Below are 17893 nucleotides of genomic sequence, written 5' to 3'. Positions count from 1 at the left end.
CTCAAAACTTAAGCAGCCCTGCTCTTCTTTCGACTGTCCGAAGCCAAGCGGCCGCGTAAATTTTGCAAAATTTAATAATTTTTAAACAAATAATTGAGAAGAAAACTTCTACTACTACTATTACGCAATAAGCTCATCAAATAATATATGTGCGACGATTCGGTGACACAAATGAAACAGAACGAGTTCCGTTGGCATTCAAAGGTAGTCCAGACAACAAAAACAACAGGTTAGCTTTGTAAATTAAATCATTTTAAGACACCAAAAATTTGTATTTAATTTGGCGAGCTCTAAATTTAAAGTATTGACGAAAATTAAAAATACGTTTTGGATCTTTATATTATGTGGAAAACTCGAATGATGGGTGAATGTGCGTAAATGCATAATATATTGAATATAATGTAATAATTCTAAGCTCTACACGCAGTCAAAAATGTAAATTTAAATATTTGTAATACAGATCAAACTGTTACCGTCATCGACAGACCTTCAGCAACCTCAATTGCGACGACGCCAGCGATTGCCCACATGATTATGACGCCCAAGTCCAGGGCTGCAGGAGAAATTGCAGTTGCAAGTCCGAAATCAATGGAACCCGAGCTAGCAACCAAACGGGATCCACATCTAAGACAGCTACAACGTGATTTCAACAGTCCGAGCGCCGCCCTGCGCATGCGCGCCATAAGTGCACTTAAGTAAGAACTTACTTTTGCATATGTGTGCATAATTAATAATTTATATCACCGACTAATAGAAGTCCTACTAAAACCGCGTACAATAATTTCGATGTGCCACATGGTGAGATTAGCATTATAACTGCAGAGGAGCGTAATCCGCAGCCGCCGCCATCGCTCTCGGAGATATTAAAGGATGTCATTGTGTACGTTGAAGTGCGCACGGGCAATGATAATCGCTCCGAGGGCGTTAAGAATATCATTACAAAACTGGGCGCCAAGGCCAACGATCGTCTGTTGCGGTAAACTGAACGTAACTTGAAATTATATGAAAATTTTAATTCGAAAATTTCATTGAATAGCAATACCACCCACGTGGTCTTCAAGGATGGCCTCTTGTCCACCTATAAACGCGCACAGAGCTGGAATATACCAATTGTTTCCATCTTATGGATCGAGGCCTGCAAAGTGCAGCGTCGTCTATGTGATCCCACTCAGTTTCCCATTAGCAATATACATATGTATGAATACCCAGAGCTCTATGGCAAAGTATCGGTGAGTACTTCAATCGTACCTATATACATATATAGATATATATACCTGTGTAACACAAGAGTGAAACAAGAAGTGACTTAAATCATTTTTTCCATAGATGAAGAAAATGAATTGAAATGAGATGATTCTGAATCTATTTTATGCTAATAGACTATGAAACAAGATGATTTTTCATATATTTTGTATACTGAAAACTCTGTGAAAATTTCTAAGTTTATGATAAATATCTCTTTAAATATAAGTCGGTAAAGTTTAATTAAAGCAGCAATTTTACATTAAAAAGTCAATAATTTTATTTAAAATTTTCTTACAATTTCTTACAATAGAATGGTTACAGAATCATCTTGTTTAAGAGTTCAGCTTTGTTGAGCAGTGTTTTATAGTTAGTTATCATATACTATATAAATATCTTGTTTTATTTATGTTATACCTACTTAGCACGTGGTTTTTAAGATGAGCTAACAATGTATTTATTTGAATTTGTGCATCTACATTGCATAATTCATATTTAGTATAGAATTATCTAAGATGACGTTATATTTGCAACTAAGTAGTTTAAGAGCAGCTTAACTAGTTTCGATTTCTACTGAAAATTGATTTATTTGCATAATCGTTGATCTCAAGCAGCAATTATTGCTATCCATTGGTCAGATATTGTAAATATTCCCGATTACTTCGGAAGCCATCAACTTCAGTTCTTAATGGTCGCTACTTAATTGGTTTATTGGCCCCATAAAAATACTATAAAATAAACAAATTGATTACTTGTTTAGGCTCTGCCTAAGCATATTTACGATAAGGCCGAGCGAATGGGGGTGTATATTATCACGTACAAGCTATGATGACTCAGATAAGCAATTGATATGTCTAGTCCGATAGCGCTCTAGTTTACTGGAAGGGGAGTAAATTAAAATTTTGTTTATATATATCTGATTCTGTTTTGTAAAATAAAGATATTAAAGTTGGCTCTGTAATAGTGTCTATGTTAACAGTACTCGACTGACAAATACCCTGCATATAAAGGGATTGACTAAACATTCCCTGAATTTTAATACCCTGTACTGATTGACGTAGCATGCTTCTGAACATTATATAAAAAGTATTTTTGGATTATTTCCCATTTTATTTTTGTAGCTCTTGAAAGTAAATAATATTGATTAGATTTTACTAGCGCAGCGTATAGAACTAGACCCGAAGATACCCTGTCTACAGCTTAGTAGGCATTTATTGTTTTTTGTGCATACTCTTCTCCAATCATTCTTTTTGCATAGAAGAAAATCTCTGATAAGCAAAACTGCATATCACATCCCATGGTGGTCGACCAGAAAATACCCTATATATATACCCTCGTACTATCATGTTTTCCTGTTACTGCTTGAATTATGTTTACCTCGTTAAACCTTCACATCAGCATACCCTATATACAATAGCTTCTTACTGGGCAGCTCAAATCAAAATAAATTTAAACGTAATCTTGAACAGAAGCCACCGTTTGCTTCAATGATTCATATCAGAATGATTTATTTGATCGACTAAAAGATACCCTCTAGCTTAGACTTCTCCTGCAAGCTGCTTTAAGCACTGCTGCAGCATACCCCTCGATTGCATTTTACTGAGTATACCCTAAGATGGCAGCAAAAAAATATAATAGAAACAAAATGTTGCTATTTGAGTGCCGTCTGCACTTTCGCTCGACAGATTCTTATCACAGACAACAAATGTCAGGCACTTAGCCTAGCTCTGGGTCTTGTACACTTTGGGGCTGTGTTTAGGTTATCTAATTCAATTTGCGTGTAACACGTAGTGTACAATATGTCTTATCAGAGGCCAGGAAGTTGGCAACACAACAGACTGAGAGAGAGAGAGAGCACGTTAGCCTGGTTCAAAACTAAAGAAAAACAAATGCAAATTTTCTTAATAAATTCTGTCTTGCACTGAACGTACAGACATTATGTTTTATTACTTAAATATTACGACAGTTCAGTAAAACGAAGATGAACAAAAAGACAGGGCACTTGACAACTTAAAACCTATTTCACATGCGCACGTCTGTTTACAGACAGATATTAAAAAAATTATAAATATGTATACAGTAGTTACTTTTTTTTTTTTGCATTTACATAACAGGGCAAAAACAGTGAAGCCAAGTTAAATATATAAAAAATACTTAGTTACGGTTGGGTTTCTTCTTTCTTTCGTTCTGATTGCGTTAAGCGCGCAGCAGGCAAAAACTTTCTGAGATTTTTAACAAATGTGTATATATGTATGTATATATATAAAAGTTACAGAGATATCTGCTAATATATATACTACATGTACATTACTATATGTCTTAAGGCCTGTTTCACTATTTACAATACAATAAAAAATGCGCTTGCGTTTAAGTACGATATTTAAAAGAAATTAACACTATGAATGATTTTTGTGAAATCCTTTTCCTGGAATGCTATATACATACATATATATCATGCATAGGAACATGTGTCCTCGTTGTCGTTGTGGACATTGCCTTATCACGATAGCGCCACTTCCAAGCACATCATAATCAAAAATCCAGACACTGTGCCCCATGTCGCAATTGTGCCATTGCCACTGGCATGCGCCTCCGGTAGAATATCATCGGCCACGATGTAGATCATGGCGCCAGCAGCAAATGACAAGGCATAGGGCAAAATTAGGTTAGCGAAGGTGACAGCCACCGCACCCAAGATTCCAAAGATTGGTTCCACCATGCCAGACAACTGACCATACCACAGGGAACGCATCACACTGAATCCGGCGGCATGCAGGGGCAAGCTGACCGCCAATCCTTCGGGGAAGTTCTGGATGCCAATGCCAATGGCCAGATTACGAGCACTCTCGAATGTGGAGCTATTCGTTGTGCCCACGGCGCCAAAGCTCACGCCCACTGCGAGGCCTTCGGGTATATTGTGCACGGTAATGGCCACCACAAGCAACATGATCCTTTTCCACTGTGACAACGCCTCCTGGGCCCGCTGCTGTTCCAGCGTCGCCTCCGCTGTATATGTGCATTGCTCCACCTCGCCAATGCTGCCGCCCTTCTTCCTTCTGCGCGACTCGCCGCTGTGCTGCACGCTCAGGCAGTCCGAGAAGCTGTCGAGACTCTTGGACGTATGCCTATCTGTGGCTGAGCCATTCATTTTCATCTCGTCGATGGCAATATCTGCCTTATCCTTGCTGTTCTGCGTCATCTGGATCATCATGTTGGTGCTGTTCAAGCCCAGATATGACATCAGCTTGTCGCAGCCATACACAAAGATCGAGCCAAGCAGAAAGCCACCAGCCACGGGCATAAATGAGTAGGAGCCGTACAGATGCGAGGTCTCGGCCATTTCAATGGCTGGGTTGAGCAGTGACCAGAATGAGGCGGCGATCATGACGCCTGCCGCAAAGCCCAATGCCGCGTCCAATGAACGCCGTTGATTGCCTCGCACAAAGATGACCAATGCCGCACCAGCTGCCGTCAAACCCCAGGTGAGCAGCGTGCCCAGCAGGGCTTGCGTGACGGGTCCATAGCCAGGTATCATCTTTAGGTTTGATTCTGCCTTGATCTAGTGCCTGGCGCGGAGTGGCGTTGAATACTGATGATATATTAGATGCGGCCTTGGCACTGCTTGCAGCGTTATTATTATTTATGTACTTGTAATCGTTATCGCACGGTCCTAGGTAAACCGCAGATACAAAACAAGTTTTCTTCTTGGTGATGCCTCTCTGTCGGTATTTTTTTTTAATTGTTTTTCCAAGCGCAGCAGTTGACACGAACAGAGGCGTTGCCACGTTCTTACTTATTCTTTGTTCCCCTCCTCTCAGATTTTGTATTATTTCTTTAAACAATTGTTATTTTTGTACCGATTGACAATTACGGCAAAACAAACAAAACGTAAAACACACAAAAATATGGCAAGAACTTCTTGTTGCCTCTCTCACTCGTTTCCTCTCTCTCTCTCTCTCTCTCTCTTCTGCCGACGCCGCTTACAGCTGCCTGCTGAATGGGTTTGATTTTAGTTGCAAATGGGGCAACACTTGTTGCTTATCTAGCGCGGATGCGTGCGTTTAATTAAAATTTGTTTCTACTTCATAGAATGTGTGCTATCGCGTAATACTGCTAGTTTTTTTTTGTTTTTAGCTAAAACATAGTTTTAGAACGTTCGATCGTTTAGTTTATTTTACTAGATGCGAGCGCGACCAACGCTGAGTGAGCCGCAGACTGAGGCTGTCGGCTGTGCTGTGGCAATTTTTATACAGCAAGCGTTGGTTGGCGCTCTTGCTACAGCGCAGTCGCCGTGGGAGAGCAGCCAGGGCTGCAAAGTCAACAACAACGCCAGTGCGTACACACCTGTTGGTATTTAAGCATTCAAAAACACAAATTTAGCCGCATTTAAATAAAAAATGTTTGCATTTATTATTTAAATAATACTTATTGGCAGTTATAATCAAATGATGTTTCTTATATTTAATATTTATGTAGAATTAATATTGCTGTGTAGAAATGTTAAAAGCGCACTAACATTAACAGTCTCCCATTGAGAGGAAGAGAGAGAGATAAAAGTTGCGCTAATATAAACAAAAAAGTTTGCAACGATTCAGTTATCACGTACATTATAAACAAATAAAACAGTGGGTTTTTAGCTAAAGAAAAGTGACAGTTGCGAAGTCAGCAGCAACAGCAGCAGTCTTATCCATGGCATCATTGGGGAAAACATGTGCTCTATTATTTGTTGTCTAGCTAAATCTGGTTCTTCTGTCTAATTCGATATCATTCTTTCTTATAGCGCGTACGTTGTATGCAACCAGACTCGGAGCTTAATAAGAGACGAAAGCGTCCTGGAACGCCCACTGGCAGTAAAGATGTAACGCCAAAGTCGTCAGCAAAGTCCATAGCTACAAGCACAGCGCAGGTGAGTTTTCCTCAATCTACTTCATAAATAAGACATTTAATATATTTTTCTCTTCCAGACTAATATCACGCGATTCTTCAACACTCTTAGCCAAAACAAGGAGAAAGATGTGGGGGCCGAATCGCCAGCTACTAAGCTGCTCAATAGGTAATTATCGTAACCGATTTCGTGTCAACATTCGTTTACCATGTCTAAATTTTAAACGAGATTTTTTTTTATTTTCGTTTTGTTTGTATCCTCAGAATAAACAACGGCTGCTTTACGCCATTTAAGATGCAGAACAAAGCAGACACGCCAGCTCCAAAGGACAAGGAGAATGAGGAGATTTCCACTCGTGATGAGATGCATAGGGAAGCGACTTTCGGCCAAGAGCAGAGTGTGGGCAGGAATAGCAGGCGTAGCACCTCGGTGACTGTGGAGTCCACCCAAGACAAACAGCGACCACTGCGAGAAATTCGCCGGCGCAGTTTGGCTTATGTGTGCTCAGCACCTGAGATTGTAGCTGAAAAACCATCAATTGGATCACGTCTGACACGGCGACGCAGCCAATTAAGCAAAACAGAGAAAGCTAACACAGAGGAAAAGGAGTCAGAGACAGTAGCAGCAGCAGCGGCTCCACCAGTAATCGAGCCACGAATGACACGTCGTCGTAGTCTGCAGCTGTCAACAACTAAAACAGATTCACAAGAGGAAATTCTTAGTGTACGTCGTCGCAGTTTCTCCCAAAACGCTACTTTAGAGCCGAGCACGCCAAAACAGGTCAAGAAGCCGTCTCCATTTCAAGCCATAGCAGAGGAGCCCCAATGCCTGGACACGGCAATGTCCATTATAGAACCAACGCCACCGCCCAACAAAACAAACTATGTGCAAGAAACAATGGAAATAAGCTCATCCCACGCACTGACAATTGGACGAGCTCGTGAACGTCGTACTTTATATACCGTAGAGCAAATGCAGATTAGCGATGTCAATAATGAAAACAGAAATCCCTATTTGGAAGATATATTTGTAAATTCGCCAATGAATGTAAACACGCAAACATCGCTGAACAGCTTCGACGGGCACACACCTGTGCCGGTGTTTAGCTCCACTCGTTTACCAGGCAGCGAGAAGAGCTCAACCTCGAATCGCCGTCGCACGCTGTTCAATGTGGACATGGATCACATTAATGAGCGCATCAATTCAATTAATAGCAAATCGCAGCGACGATCGCTGGCACTCGCCAATCAAGCGGAGCTGGGCGAGAGTTGTGCGCTTGCTACACCACCACCGCCACCAGCACCACCACTGCAGGCAGTGGCCTTGAATACGCCGGCAACACCCAAGGATCAACAGTCCACAGAGCCCAAGATGCGTCGACTTTTTACGCCAAATGAATCAATTATGGCAGCATCATCATCGTCTAGCACCAAATCTCGTCCGAGCAAGAATAGCAGCAATGCCTCCACGCACACGGTGAAGAGACGACGCACCATGGGGCCTCTGAAACCAACGGCAGCAGTTGGCCCTAATGTACAAAAGAAATGCGAAAAGCCGAAAACCGCTGGTACGAAGGATGTATTTGTGACGCCATTCGATTCGGATGCCACTAATGAGAGTGCATCCGAGTCGCATGGCGATTGTGTGACGTCTGGAGCAAAGCGTAAAATCATCCATACGCTAGTGCACACGAACATGCACAAGGAGCAGGTGCAAATCATCCACAAGGTTGGTAGCACAACATCCTGGCCTTGACTTGAGAAACTCTACTCGCTTAGTATATAGATCTAGTTATAGATTATAGATATGTATAGATTTTCTCTCTCTCTCTCTATATGTACCCTATGTATATGTATTCTATGCGCAAAATTTGTTCTATATCACCTGAATTGATTAATTTGTATTTCTATAGTTATTGAGTTTCTCGAGTCTGATTGTTGTTCGTAATTATTATTGATAAAACATAGCTGAACTTGCGGTAGTCGTAAAGCAACAGCGCGTTTCACACAAATAAATTATACATCAAAATATTAATACAAAACAAGAGTTGACTCCACTTTGTGCTCTATTAATGGCTCTAGTCATTAATTAACCAATATATTCATGCATCCATCCATTGATTCTATTGTACCCGCTCGTCCCCATCCCGACATTCTCAATTGCTTGTCACGCCATCCCAGGCCATACGCAAGCTCCGTGGCATGCGTCTGGATCCCACAGTGACCAAGCGAACGACCCATTTGGTTAGTCTGGAGCCGAGGAGAACGTTGAATCTATTGCGTGGTTTGATGCGAGGCGTTTGGATTGTTAACTTCAAGTGGATAGTAGATTCAATTCATGCTGGCAAATGGCTGAACGAAGAGAAATATGAACTGAGCTCATTCTCACGGGCCGTTGAGGTGAGCTATTAAGAAACTACTATTAAAAGTGTCATAATTTGTTAACCGGCCCCCACTAGATTTGCCGCGCGGAACGTCAAGCCTTTGGCTCATCCTATCGCTGTGAACTGTTCCGTTTTATGGAGGTCTTCTACGTGTCTTCGCTCTGTCGACCCATCACATTCAACAACATCAAGGAGCTGCTGCTTTTGGGTGGTGCCAAGCTGACCGAGAATCGCTACAAGGCCAAATTTGTTGTGGGCGACAAGAGACGCGCTGAGGATGATCGCATCTACCTGTCGCCACTGTGGGTGCTGGACAGCATATCGGCAATGCAGGTGCAAAGGTTTGGCAAATATCTGATGAAAAGTGCCATTGTAACGCCGTTTGGCATACGCTACGAGGACCCGGTGCCGGACCAGGAGGACCAACTGCCGCAGTACCAACAATACCACCATCAAACACGGCAAAATCTCAAACCCTGCTTTAAGGACCCAGCTCTGGTGATCAGCAAATAGAATTACGTGTCCTGCTTAGCCATATATATAATTGCACTGAAGGTTTTGACCCCAACCAGGTTTCCTCCTTTTAATCGTTTCATTCGTCAAGAATTGTATATATTTCAAATTAGTTATATTTAACATATTCAAATTAAAGACAAGTTGTGTTCCAAGTTGCAAATATAACCTTCACTTTATTATGTTTAAATGAGGTAAAGTTCTGTTGTATAGTTAAGCAGTTCCGTTTGTACTTTCATATTTCACGTTTGGCAGCGGATGAAGTGACAAAATGATAAAGCAATGGCTGAAAAGCAAAAGCAAAACATAAAAATGTTTCATTGTGGGGAAAAAATAAATACAAAATGTGGTTTTATTTGTTGTAAATAAGTTTATCTTTTCGCTTCTAGTATTGTTTCAATGTTGTTTTTATATAGTGTACAAAGTAGTGTGCAAAACAAAAATAAGGGATATAAAAAATCAAAATTTTAATTTTAACGAATACACGATATATAAATGCTACACGCCTGCGCTACTGCCGCTACACAAATTATATACGAACTATGAAAAAATATGATATCATTATAAAATCAATTTACTATAATATCATATATATATTTATGTGGTAGGTAAACTTAAGATTGAGGGTAAATATTTAATTTTGTTTCTTGAAATCTGCAATTGGGTGTGTGCTCCATTTTCCCACTCAATCGTCTAGGCGGCGATGGCGTTTAACATTCGTATCCGACGAAATTCTTTACGATGGAAAAAATTAAATTTTTGCTTTTGCTGGAACATCATCTTATCATTCATCTTGCGCAGGACAGGTGTTTGTGTTCGACTACTGTTGTGCTTATCATTGTTGTTGTTACTGCTGTTGTTGTTGCTATTGTTGTTGCTGCTGTTGAGTTCTGGCTGCTGCTTCATCATAATGTTGTTATTATTGATAGAAACCAGCTACTTCTTGCCCTTGGTGGCCTTCTCGGCGGCCTTGGTGACCTTGCCACCGGAAGCATCCTTGAAGTTGACAGCCTTGATGACACCGACAGCGACAGTCTGTCTCATGTCACGGACAGCGAAACGACCTAGAGGAGGGAACTCCTGGAAGGACTCAACGCACAGAGGCTTGGAGGGCACCAAGTTGACGATGGCAGCATCACCAGACTTGATGAACTTGGGGTTCTCCTCGGTGGTCTTGCCGGAACGACGGTCGACCTTCTCCTTGATCTCAGCGAACTTGCAAGCAATGTGAGCGGTGTGGCAATCCAACACTGGAGTGTAGCCGTTGGCAATCTGGCCAGGGTGGTTCAGCACGATGACCTGAGCGGTGAAATCGGCGGCACCCTTGGGGGGGCTGGCCTTGGAGTCACCGGCAACATAGCCACGACGCAGCTCCTTAACGGAGACGTTCTTAACGTTGAAACCAACGTTGTCACCAGGAACGGCCTCGGTGAGGGCTTCGTGGTGCATCTCCACGGACTTAACCTCAGTGGTGATGTTAGCTGGGGCGAACACAACAACGCAGCCAGGCTTCAAGACACCAGTCTCCACACGACCGACGGGTACTGTTCCGATACCGCCAATTTTGTAGACATCCTGCAGGGGCAGACGCAGGGGCTTCTCAGTTGGGCGGGAGGGGGGCAGGATAGCATCGAGGGCATCGATGAGGGTCTTGCCTTCAGCATTACCCTCCTTGCGCTCCACCTTCCATCCCTTGAACCAAGGCATGTTGGTCGATGGTTCCAACATGTTGTCGCCGTGCCATCCGGAGATGGGCACAAAGGCAACAGCCGCCGGGTTGTAGCCGATCTTCTTGATGTACGAAGACACTTCCTTCTTGATTTCCTCATAACGAGCCTCGCTGTATGGTGGCTCAGATGAATCCATCTTGTTGACACCAACAATCAGCTGCTTGACACCCAGGGTGAAAGCAAGCAGAGCGTGCTCGCGAGTCTGACCGTTCTTGGAGATACCGGCCTCGAACTCACCAGTACCAGCGGCAACAATCAATACAGCACAATCGGCCTGGGAGGTACCAGTGATCATGTTCTTGATGAAATCTCTGTGGCCGGGAGCATCGATGATGGTCACGTAGTACTTGGCAGTCTCGAACTTCCACAGAGCGATATCAATGGTGATACCACGCTCACGCTCGGCCTTCAATTTATCCAAAACCCATGCGTACTTGAACGAGCCCTTGCCCATCTCCTGGGCTTCCTTCTCGAACTTCTCAATGGTACGCTTGTCGATACCACCGCACTTGTAGATCAAGTGACCGGTGGTGGTGGACTTGCCGGAGTCGACGTGTCCAATCACGACAATGTTGATGTGAATCTTTTCCTTGCCCATCTTGTTTTATACGAGCTAGCGGTTTGATTGAATAGTGGGTTCACAGCGTGCAGTAGGTTTATGGTTGGAAGTGTGTGTAGTGTACAGGTCCACAGGTACAATCAGCAATCGGGGGGAAGAAATGGAAGGGTAAATAAAATTTGTTAGTTAAAAACAATTAACATAGGTCGGCCATAAGTATTAGTAAATCGAGTATAGACAAATTCTAATCATTATCATATTTTGCCAACGCGGTCATAAAATTCAACTTTGGTTTCATATGCCAGCGCAGTTCGACCTAACCTCAAAACGAAACGTGTTTGCGTTCGCATTTGCTATACACTGGCATCGGCGAGCGCACATTGCTTTGAGGTTAGGTTTAGCCGCAGCCGCATGTCTCGGTGGTGGAAGTGTATGTATGTGTGTGTAACAAAGGCACAAAACGAAACTGGCAACAAAAGGGAACGTGCAAAGAAAAATTATCATTAAAAAAAATCTTAATTTGGAACTACATTATTACTCGATTTTTGTCAGTGAATTTGGTATTTTTGCTATCCTCATTATTATTCAGTAGCAGAACTTAGGCAATTTCTCATCATATAAAAATCGAGATAATTAGATCTTAATTAAATGAATTTCAATATGTATGTTTGTACATACACATATACAAGCATACAATTTGAATACATGTGTGCAAAGAAAATTCCAGCAAATCTAATCTATCCATGTGGTTGTGTGTGAGTGCGTGACGCTGTTGCCGGCCGCTTCATCGGCACAAGAGAGCAAGTGAGAAAGTAAAATAAAATGGCGACCAAGCCAATGATTCGAACAAAGTAGACGATCTGCCAGTGGTTGGCAGAGCGATTGGGAACGATCGAAAAATGCATGTATTGCATGCCGTCGCCGGCCATCTTTGACTAGAAGTTCATGCGAAGACAACAAATTTTCCAATGTGTTGAAATTTTGGCAATTATACAATTTCGCAATATAGAATGAATTCGCATACAATGGCTGTTCGCTTGTGGTAGTATCGCTTGACTTTTGTATTGTGTGGCAGCAAGCACTTTCTGATTAGTCAGTCACACCATCGGCTTGTGAGCCGCCATCTTGAAATTCTATGCGTTCATACGTATAGAGAAAGGCGGAAAATTTTGCGCATGCAAAAAAAGACACGCTTGGCATGACGAAATTTTTAACAACTTTTTTATTAAGATTGCAAACACTTGAAGATGCGTATTGGCAATTTTAGATGTTGCATTCATACAAGTTGTTTTCTGATCGAATTTATGAAGCAAACTATTCACATGTGCCACGCACATGTGGGCGTGGCATCACTGACACCAATTACACCATATTGCAAAAATACGAAGTGACTCATTTGAGCAAATAAACTCCATAAACAAAATATAGTTATGGTAAAATTTCCATTGCTAGCTGCTTGCCACGTGTTTGCGCTTCAGTCATCGTCACCACCTTTCACTTTGCTTCCCCTTAGAGGTTAACTGTCGGTGCTCACACACGCATCCACATGTTATCAAATATGCAGATTTGTTAAAGTCCAATTGCATATTTGTTTATAAATTGATTTTTAAATACACTCAGCTGGTTTATTGCACACATATATTTGTGATTTAAACAGGTATGCACTCAAATTTCTTTTTTCACTTGGCAACAGAACTTACTCTCGAATAAATTGAATGAGAAATCACAAAGTCTATGCTATTCCGGCGACAGACTTGAACAAAGTGAACGAGTGTTCGGCGTAACAGGAAACTTGTAGCCTCGTTTCTGCAAGCGTGGCGTTACAGAGTCGCATTGCCAATATCGAATATTCAGAGAATAAATTGCGCTAATCTGTTAGTTAACAGATACCAAGAATGTTAAGTGTGGAGCAAACTATGTTAGTCGGCCGGTCACTCCCCCAACAGTGTTATAAAATGTCAATGACGTGGCTTAGACCGTCAAAACGTATCCAATTCTCGTAAAGCATTTGACCGGTCTAGACGTAAATTATCGTAGCAGCCGGTTTAACTACAGTATTTCTTGAAATATATATTCACAGATTTTTTTTATTAATAAGTAACAAAGAACGAAATGTGGCGCTTATTAGGAGCTGTTCTCGCATGCAGTTTTATTGCAATTGTTGCTGGTGCCGAGCAAGATGTGTTGGAACTTGGTGATGACAATTTCGCATCCACTTTGAAGCAGCATGAGACCACATTGGTTATGTTTTACGCACCCTGGTAAGTTTGGGCGGTGGGTGTGGCAGCGTTTACAATTGCAATTTGCAACGTCAATTCTTAATATAAAGTGAATTGTGTGGCTATGATTAATCGAATTAAAGTACACGTCAGCGGCTACCGTGTAAAAGACAGGTCACATACATATAGCCAGGGATTGACAAGTCAGCGTCGGCCATTTTAGCTTGTAGACATATGTGCATACATACATACACGTAAGCGCGAATAGAAGTGCTTTATGCATGTGTGTGCGTGTATGCGGGCTGATAAAGTAAGCTGTAAACTTGTCTAAGCTAATGCACGAACAAATAAATAGCTTTCTATGCATGTGTATGTGTTTTTGTTTGTGTAGACAAAGAATAAATTAAGTTGCGCAGCTTGAATCGCCGGCCGGTTCGCTGTGCTTGATTTTAAACGCCACATCTTGAACAAAACTAACTTATCAGCTCCAGCATACGCACAGAACAAGCTATTTAATTGAGTCTTGCTTGTATGATAAGAGCTCGCACATGAACTACGTTCAGATAAGTTCTGAAATGAATTTTTTATTATACCCTGTTAATAATGGGCTTCATTGGGTATACACTGTTAAATACTTAGTATGTATTAACTCATCAATGACAATCCTATTTCTTCAAGCAATGGAATTCAGAAAAGATGGATAGTTGCTAATGTTTCTCACAACTAATTGTTTTTATTGATAAGTATATGCCAAAGACAGTCTGATAAATATATAATAAATGGGTTTGCTAGTGTAGTTCAATTTCGGTACACAGAAGATAACATCTCCTATTTCCTTTTGCTCCACATGTTTTTTGATAACTCGAAGCTACGATGTTTTCTGAATAAGTGACGTGTCTTTAATAACATTTTCTTCTTATTTTAGGTGCGGCCACTGCAAGCGCTTGAAGCCCGAGTATGCTAAAGCAGCTGAGATTATTAAAGATGACGATCCACCAATCAAATTGGCCAAGGTAATCCTAATGCATACCAAAAGCAATCAATATCCATTTCAACTTTATTTTCTTTGTTAATATCAAAGGTTGACTGCACAGAAGCCGGCAAGGAGACGTGCAGCAAGTACTCAGTGAGTGGCTATCCAACGCTGAAGATCTTCCGCCAGGACGAGGTGTCGCAGGACTACAATGGACCACGCGAGGCTAATGGCATTGCCAAGTATATGCGTGCTCAGGTGGGACCTGCATCTAAGCAGGTGCGCAGCATCGAGGAGCTAGCCAAATTCCTGGACACCAAAGATACAACCATCTTTGGCTATTTCAAAGACATTGATTCCAAATTGGCAAAGACTTTCCTGAAGTTTGCTGACAAGAATCGCGAGAAATATCGTTTTGGACACAGCGAAGACGAGGAAGTTCTTAAGCAGCAAGGCGAAACGTAAGTGAGGCAGGACTGAAACTAATCAAGACTCAAGATCCGTTAGATCCATAACTCATATACCTATATTTTTTAACTTCAATAAATAGTTTGTAATTCTTTTTTGTATAATGCAATTCATGTCCAATTGCAAATCGCCAATTAGTTTATAGCTCCTTAGATAGTAGCATATAAGCTTTGTTAAGGTGACATTAGGTCAGTTAATTGGAATTATTAATGCTCTACAATATGCTTTATCTTTCATATCTTCCATAGAGATAAGATTGTGCTGATACGCGCACCACACTTGGCCAACAAATTTGAGTCGTCCACAATTAAGTTTGAGGGTAACTCCGAGTCCGATTTGATCACTTTCGTCAAGGAGAACTAGTAAGTTAAACTTAGCTAATTTCACATGATTTTGCAGCAACTAACGTTTCCCTTTTGCAGCCATGGTTTGGTGGGCCACCGCACACAGGACACTGCTCGCGACTTCCAGAATCCTTTGATTACTGCTTACTATGCCGTTGATTACCAGAAGAACCCAAAGGGCACGAACTACTGGCGTAACCGTGTTTTGAAGGTGGCCAAGGAGTTTGTTGGCCAGATTAACTTTGCCATTAGCTCAAAGGATGATTTCCAGCATGAGTTGAATGAATATGGCTACGATTTCGTTGGTGACAAGCCCGTCATTCTGGCACGCGATGCTAAGAATCTCAAGTATGCCCTGAAGGAGGAATTCTCCGTGGAAAACCTGCAAGACTTTGTGGAAAAGTTGCTGGCCAACGAACTGGAGCCCTACATCAAGAGCGAGCCGGTGCCCGAGTCCAATGATGCACCTGTTAAGGTGGCCGTCGCCAAGAATTTCGATGAGGTTGTTATCAACAATGGCAAGGATACGCTGGTCGAGTTCTATGCCCCCTGGTGCGGACACTGCAAGAAACTGACTCCCATCTACGAGGAGCTGGCCGAGAAACTGCAAAATGAAGATGTAGCCATTGTCAAAATGGATGCCACGGCCAACGATGTGCCTCCAGAGTTCAATGTGCGCGGCTTCCCCACACTATTTTGGCTGCCCAAGGACTCGAAGAACAAGCCCGTCAGCTACAATGGAGGTCGCGAATTGGACGACTTCATCAAATACATTGCCAAGGAGGCTACCACAGAACTGAAGAGCTATGATCGCAGTGGCAAGCCCAAGAAGACAGAGCTGTAGAGGCCCTCTGTCTCTCACCTTCTAAATTAGCGTGTAACTAATTAGCATTTCCATATTTTTGTAAAATCGAATGCATTCTCAGCCAACCGCCAACCGCAAAAGCAGCAAAACAAATAATAATGTGTATTAAATTATTTAATAGTGTGATTCTTGAAATTCAATTAATGCTGTCAATAAACATAAAATCTACTTTCTTCTCATAAATACACAGTTTTAAAATTAAATTAGCAGAGCCGATTCATATTTGGAATTGAGTCGCCGCATTTAGATGCTCTAAGCTCTCCTCCATCATCAAGCGAAACCAATCGGGTATGAACGTATATTCGCTTCGCTCCGTTGCATATTTATATCTAAGATTTCCATTCTCCGCATCGTATTCTAAGAGATATACTGTGCTGGCGCTGTCCACATTAGCCAACAGCGTTTTAATGTTGCCCAAACAACGACTCAGAAAATGCCCACAGATATTAGGTGACCAGTCGTGCTCCTGTTAAAATTATGATTTATATTAAGTTAAACATACTTATGTTAGTCTTAAGAGGCTTTGGGCTTCTACTCACACAGTCCCGCCACAGCTCACGCAGCTTCCTGTTTATAATCTTGTGTACGTTTCCCTGTCTATCATGATAAGCTATATAAATCTTCTCAATGCCAGTTAGAAAAGATTCGACCCACCATTTGAGCACATCACTGCGATTATGGTTAGCCCATTCCGAGGGTTTCATTTTAATCGTACGTAATTTTAGATCCACAAAGGTTTTTGGCAAACCGAAACTAAATAGTTAACAGGGAGATAAATTAAATAGATCGAACATATGTAGTTTATAGTTATTACCTAGTATTGATCGAGTGCTCCGCTAGAATGGGCGCATCAAAGAGCACATGTATGCCAGAAATTTCAGTTCTGAAGATACAATAATATTGGCCTTCTAAGTTCCGGTCTTGAGATCCATTCGAAATTCCAGTGGGGTGAACTTAAAGAATTGTGTATAGTCAAATATGTTTATCATTAATATCTTCGTAGTTACCTCCGGCGATCAGGCAGCGTTTTCTCAATGCTCTCATCCATTTTGCCTTCAATAAATCTATTGGCTGTGATAAAGCTTGTTGAGTATTTTGCACCGGACACATGTATATCGTATTCCGATATTTGCTAATGGCTAGAGTCCAGTTTTTTTTGTACTCATACGGTGCGCACATGATTAACTGTAAAGCCTCAAGGCTGCAAACAATATCCGCATCTAAGTGCAAAACTCCCTCATCATTGCGTTTTATAAAGTTTTTAAACGAGCACCGCAAAAAGTAGAAGAAATTGTCCAAATACCGTGGCTTGGGTATGGAAAGTCCTCCCGCGTCTTCGTTACATAGGGCTAGTGCAATTGGAAGTTGAATGAGCGCTGGCTGACTTAAAAAACAAATTCGCGCAGACGAATTCTCAAAATGTCCCTCGGGTGACAAACTGTATTCACCCACATGCGATGGAACTTTAACCGTGGGAAACGATACTTTATCCTGTGGCGGAGTCACCCGCGCATTAATCTCTAACACTTCGTAATTTGAAAACATTTCAAAAGCGCTCGTGAACTTTATGATTGGGTCAAATTTCGCCCAAGCTTTTTTGAATGATGCGCTAAGAACAGTTACTATAAATGCTCTGCTTCTATACTGTCCATTCGCCACGAAAATGTAAACAAACCGCTGCGCATGCAAGTGATTTGTGGTATTTGTTTCTT

The 17893-nt window shown here is 41.7% G+C and overlaps 5 protein-coding genes and 1 non-coding gene across 12 annotated transcripts; 2 read left to right on the top strand and 4 right to left on the bottom strand.

The window, feature by feature from the left end:
* Positions 1 to 8: 8 nt before the first annotated feature.
* MCPH1 (Microcephalin) lies at positions 9 to 9757 on the top strand. Of its 7 annotated transcripts, none has more exons than XM_089261018.1 (9): positions 9 to 204; positions 461 to 695; positions 755 to 976; positions 1037 to 1229; positions 6023 to 6148; positions 6207 to 6295; positions 6391 to 7855; positions 8308 to 8526; positions 8586 to 9757. In XM_089261018.1, the coding sequence occupies exons 2-9, from the start codon at positions 529 to 531 to the stop codon at positions 9021 to 9023; spliced, it is 2919 nt and encodes a 972-aa protein (XP_089117144.1). In that variant the 5' UTR covers positions 9 to 204; positions 461 to 528; the 3' UTR covers positions 9024 to 9757. The 7 variants fall into 7 exon arrangements, with proteins under 7 accessions (XP_089117144.1, XP_017961087.1, XP_017961083.1 ...); XM_018105598.3 differs by having other exon boundaries at positions 9 to 229; positions 486 to 695; XM_018105594.3 differs by having other exon boundaries at positions 9 to 229.
* Zip48C (Zinc/iron regulated transporter-related protein 48C) lies at positions 3139 to 5508 on the bottom strand. Its single transcript, XM_018105601.3, has one exon. It carries the CDS (start codon positions 4775 to 4777, stop codon positions 3743 to 3745), a length of 1035 nt encoding a protein of 344 aa, XP_017961090.1. The 5' UTR covers positions 4778 to 5508; the 3' UTR covers positions 3139 to 3742.
* eEF1alpha1 (eukaryotic translation elongation factor 1 alpha 1) lies at positions 9349 to 13172 on the bottom strand. Its single transcript, XM_089261021.1, has 2 exons — positions 13013 to 13172; positions 9349 to 11366 (listed from the first exon to the last, which is right to left on the bottom strand). Exon 2 carries the CDS (start codon positions 11349 to 11351, stop codon positions 9960 to 9962), a length of 1392 nt encoding a protein of 463 aa, XP_089117147.1. The 5' UTR covers positions 11352 to 11366; positions 13013 to 13172; the 3' UTR covers positions 9349 to 9959.
* Positions 11858 to 11934, bottom strand: LOC115565540 (small nucleolar RNA snR61/Z1/Z11). Its single transcript, XR_003980822.1, has one exon. It is a non-coding gene; the product is annotated as a small nucleolar RNA snR61/Z1/Z11 (small nucleolar RNA).
* A 114-nt stretch (positions 13173 to 13286) lies between the features above and the next one.
* ERp60 (disulfide-isomerase A3) lies at positions 13287 to 16364 on the top strand. Its single transcript, XM_018105599.3, has 5 exons — positions 13287 to 13573; positions 14457 to 14544; positions 14613 to 14965; positions 15221 to 15334; positions 15395 to 16364. Exons 1-5 carry the CDS (start codon positions 13425 to 13427, stop codon positions 16158 to 16160), a joined length of 1470 nt encoding a protein of 489 aa, XP_017961088.1. The 5' UTR covers positions 13287 to 13424; the 3' UTR covers positions 16161 to 16364.
* Positions 15652 to 17828, bottom strand: cuff (cutoff). The gene is made up of 4 exons (XM_018102865.3): positions 17189 to 17828; positions 16996 to 17134; positions 16721 to 16934; positions 15652 to 16647 (listed from the first exon to the last, which is right to left on the bottom strand). Exons 1-4 carry the CDS (start codon positions 17724 to 17726, stop codon positions 16399 to 16401), a joined length of 1140 nt encoding a protein of 379 aa, XP_017958354.2. The 5' UTR covers positions 17727 to 17828; the 3' UTR covers positions 15652 to 16398.
* Positions 17829 to 17893: the final 65 nt, after the last annotated feature.

Source organism: Drosophila navojoa, chromosome 5 (genome assembly GCF_054131105.1).
Source record: "Drosophila navojoa isolate 15081-1374.11 chromosome 5, UAZ_NAV_1.0, whole genome shotgun sequence".
NCBI lineage: Eukaryota > Metazoa > Arthropoda > Insecta > Diptera > Drosophilidae > Drosophila > Drosophila navojoa.
Note: the sequence above shows the minus strand (reverse complement) of the source record. Positions and strands in the feature narration are given on the sequence as shown.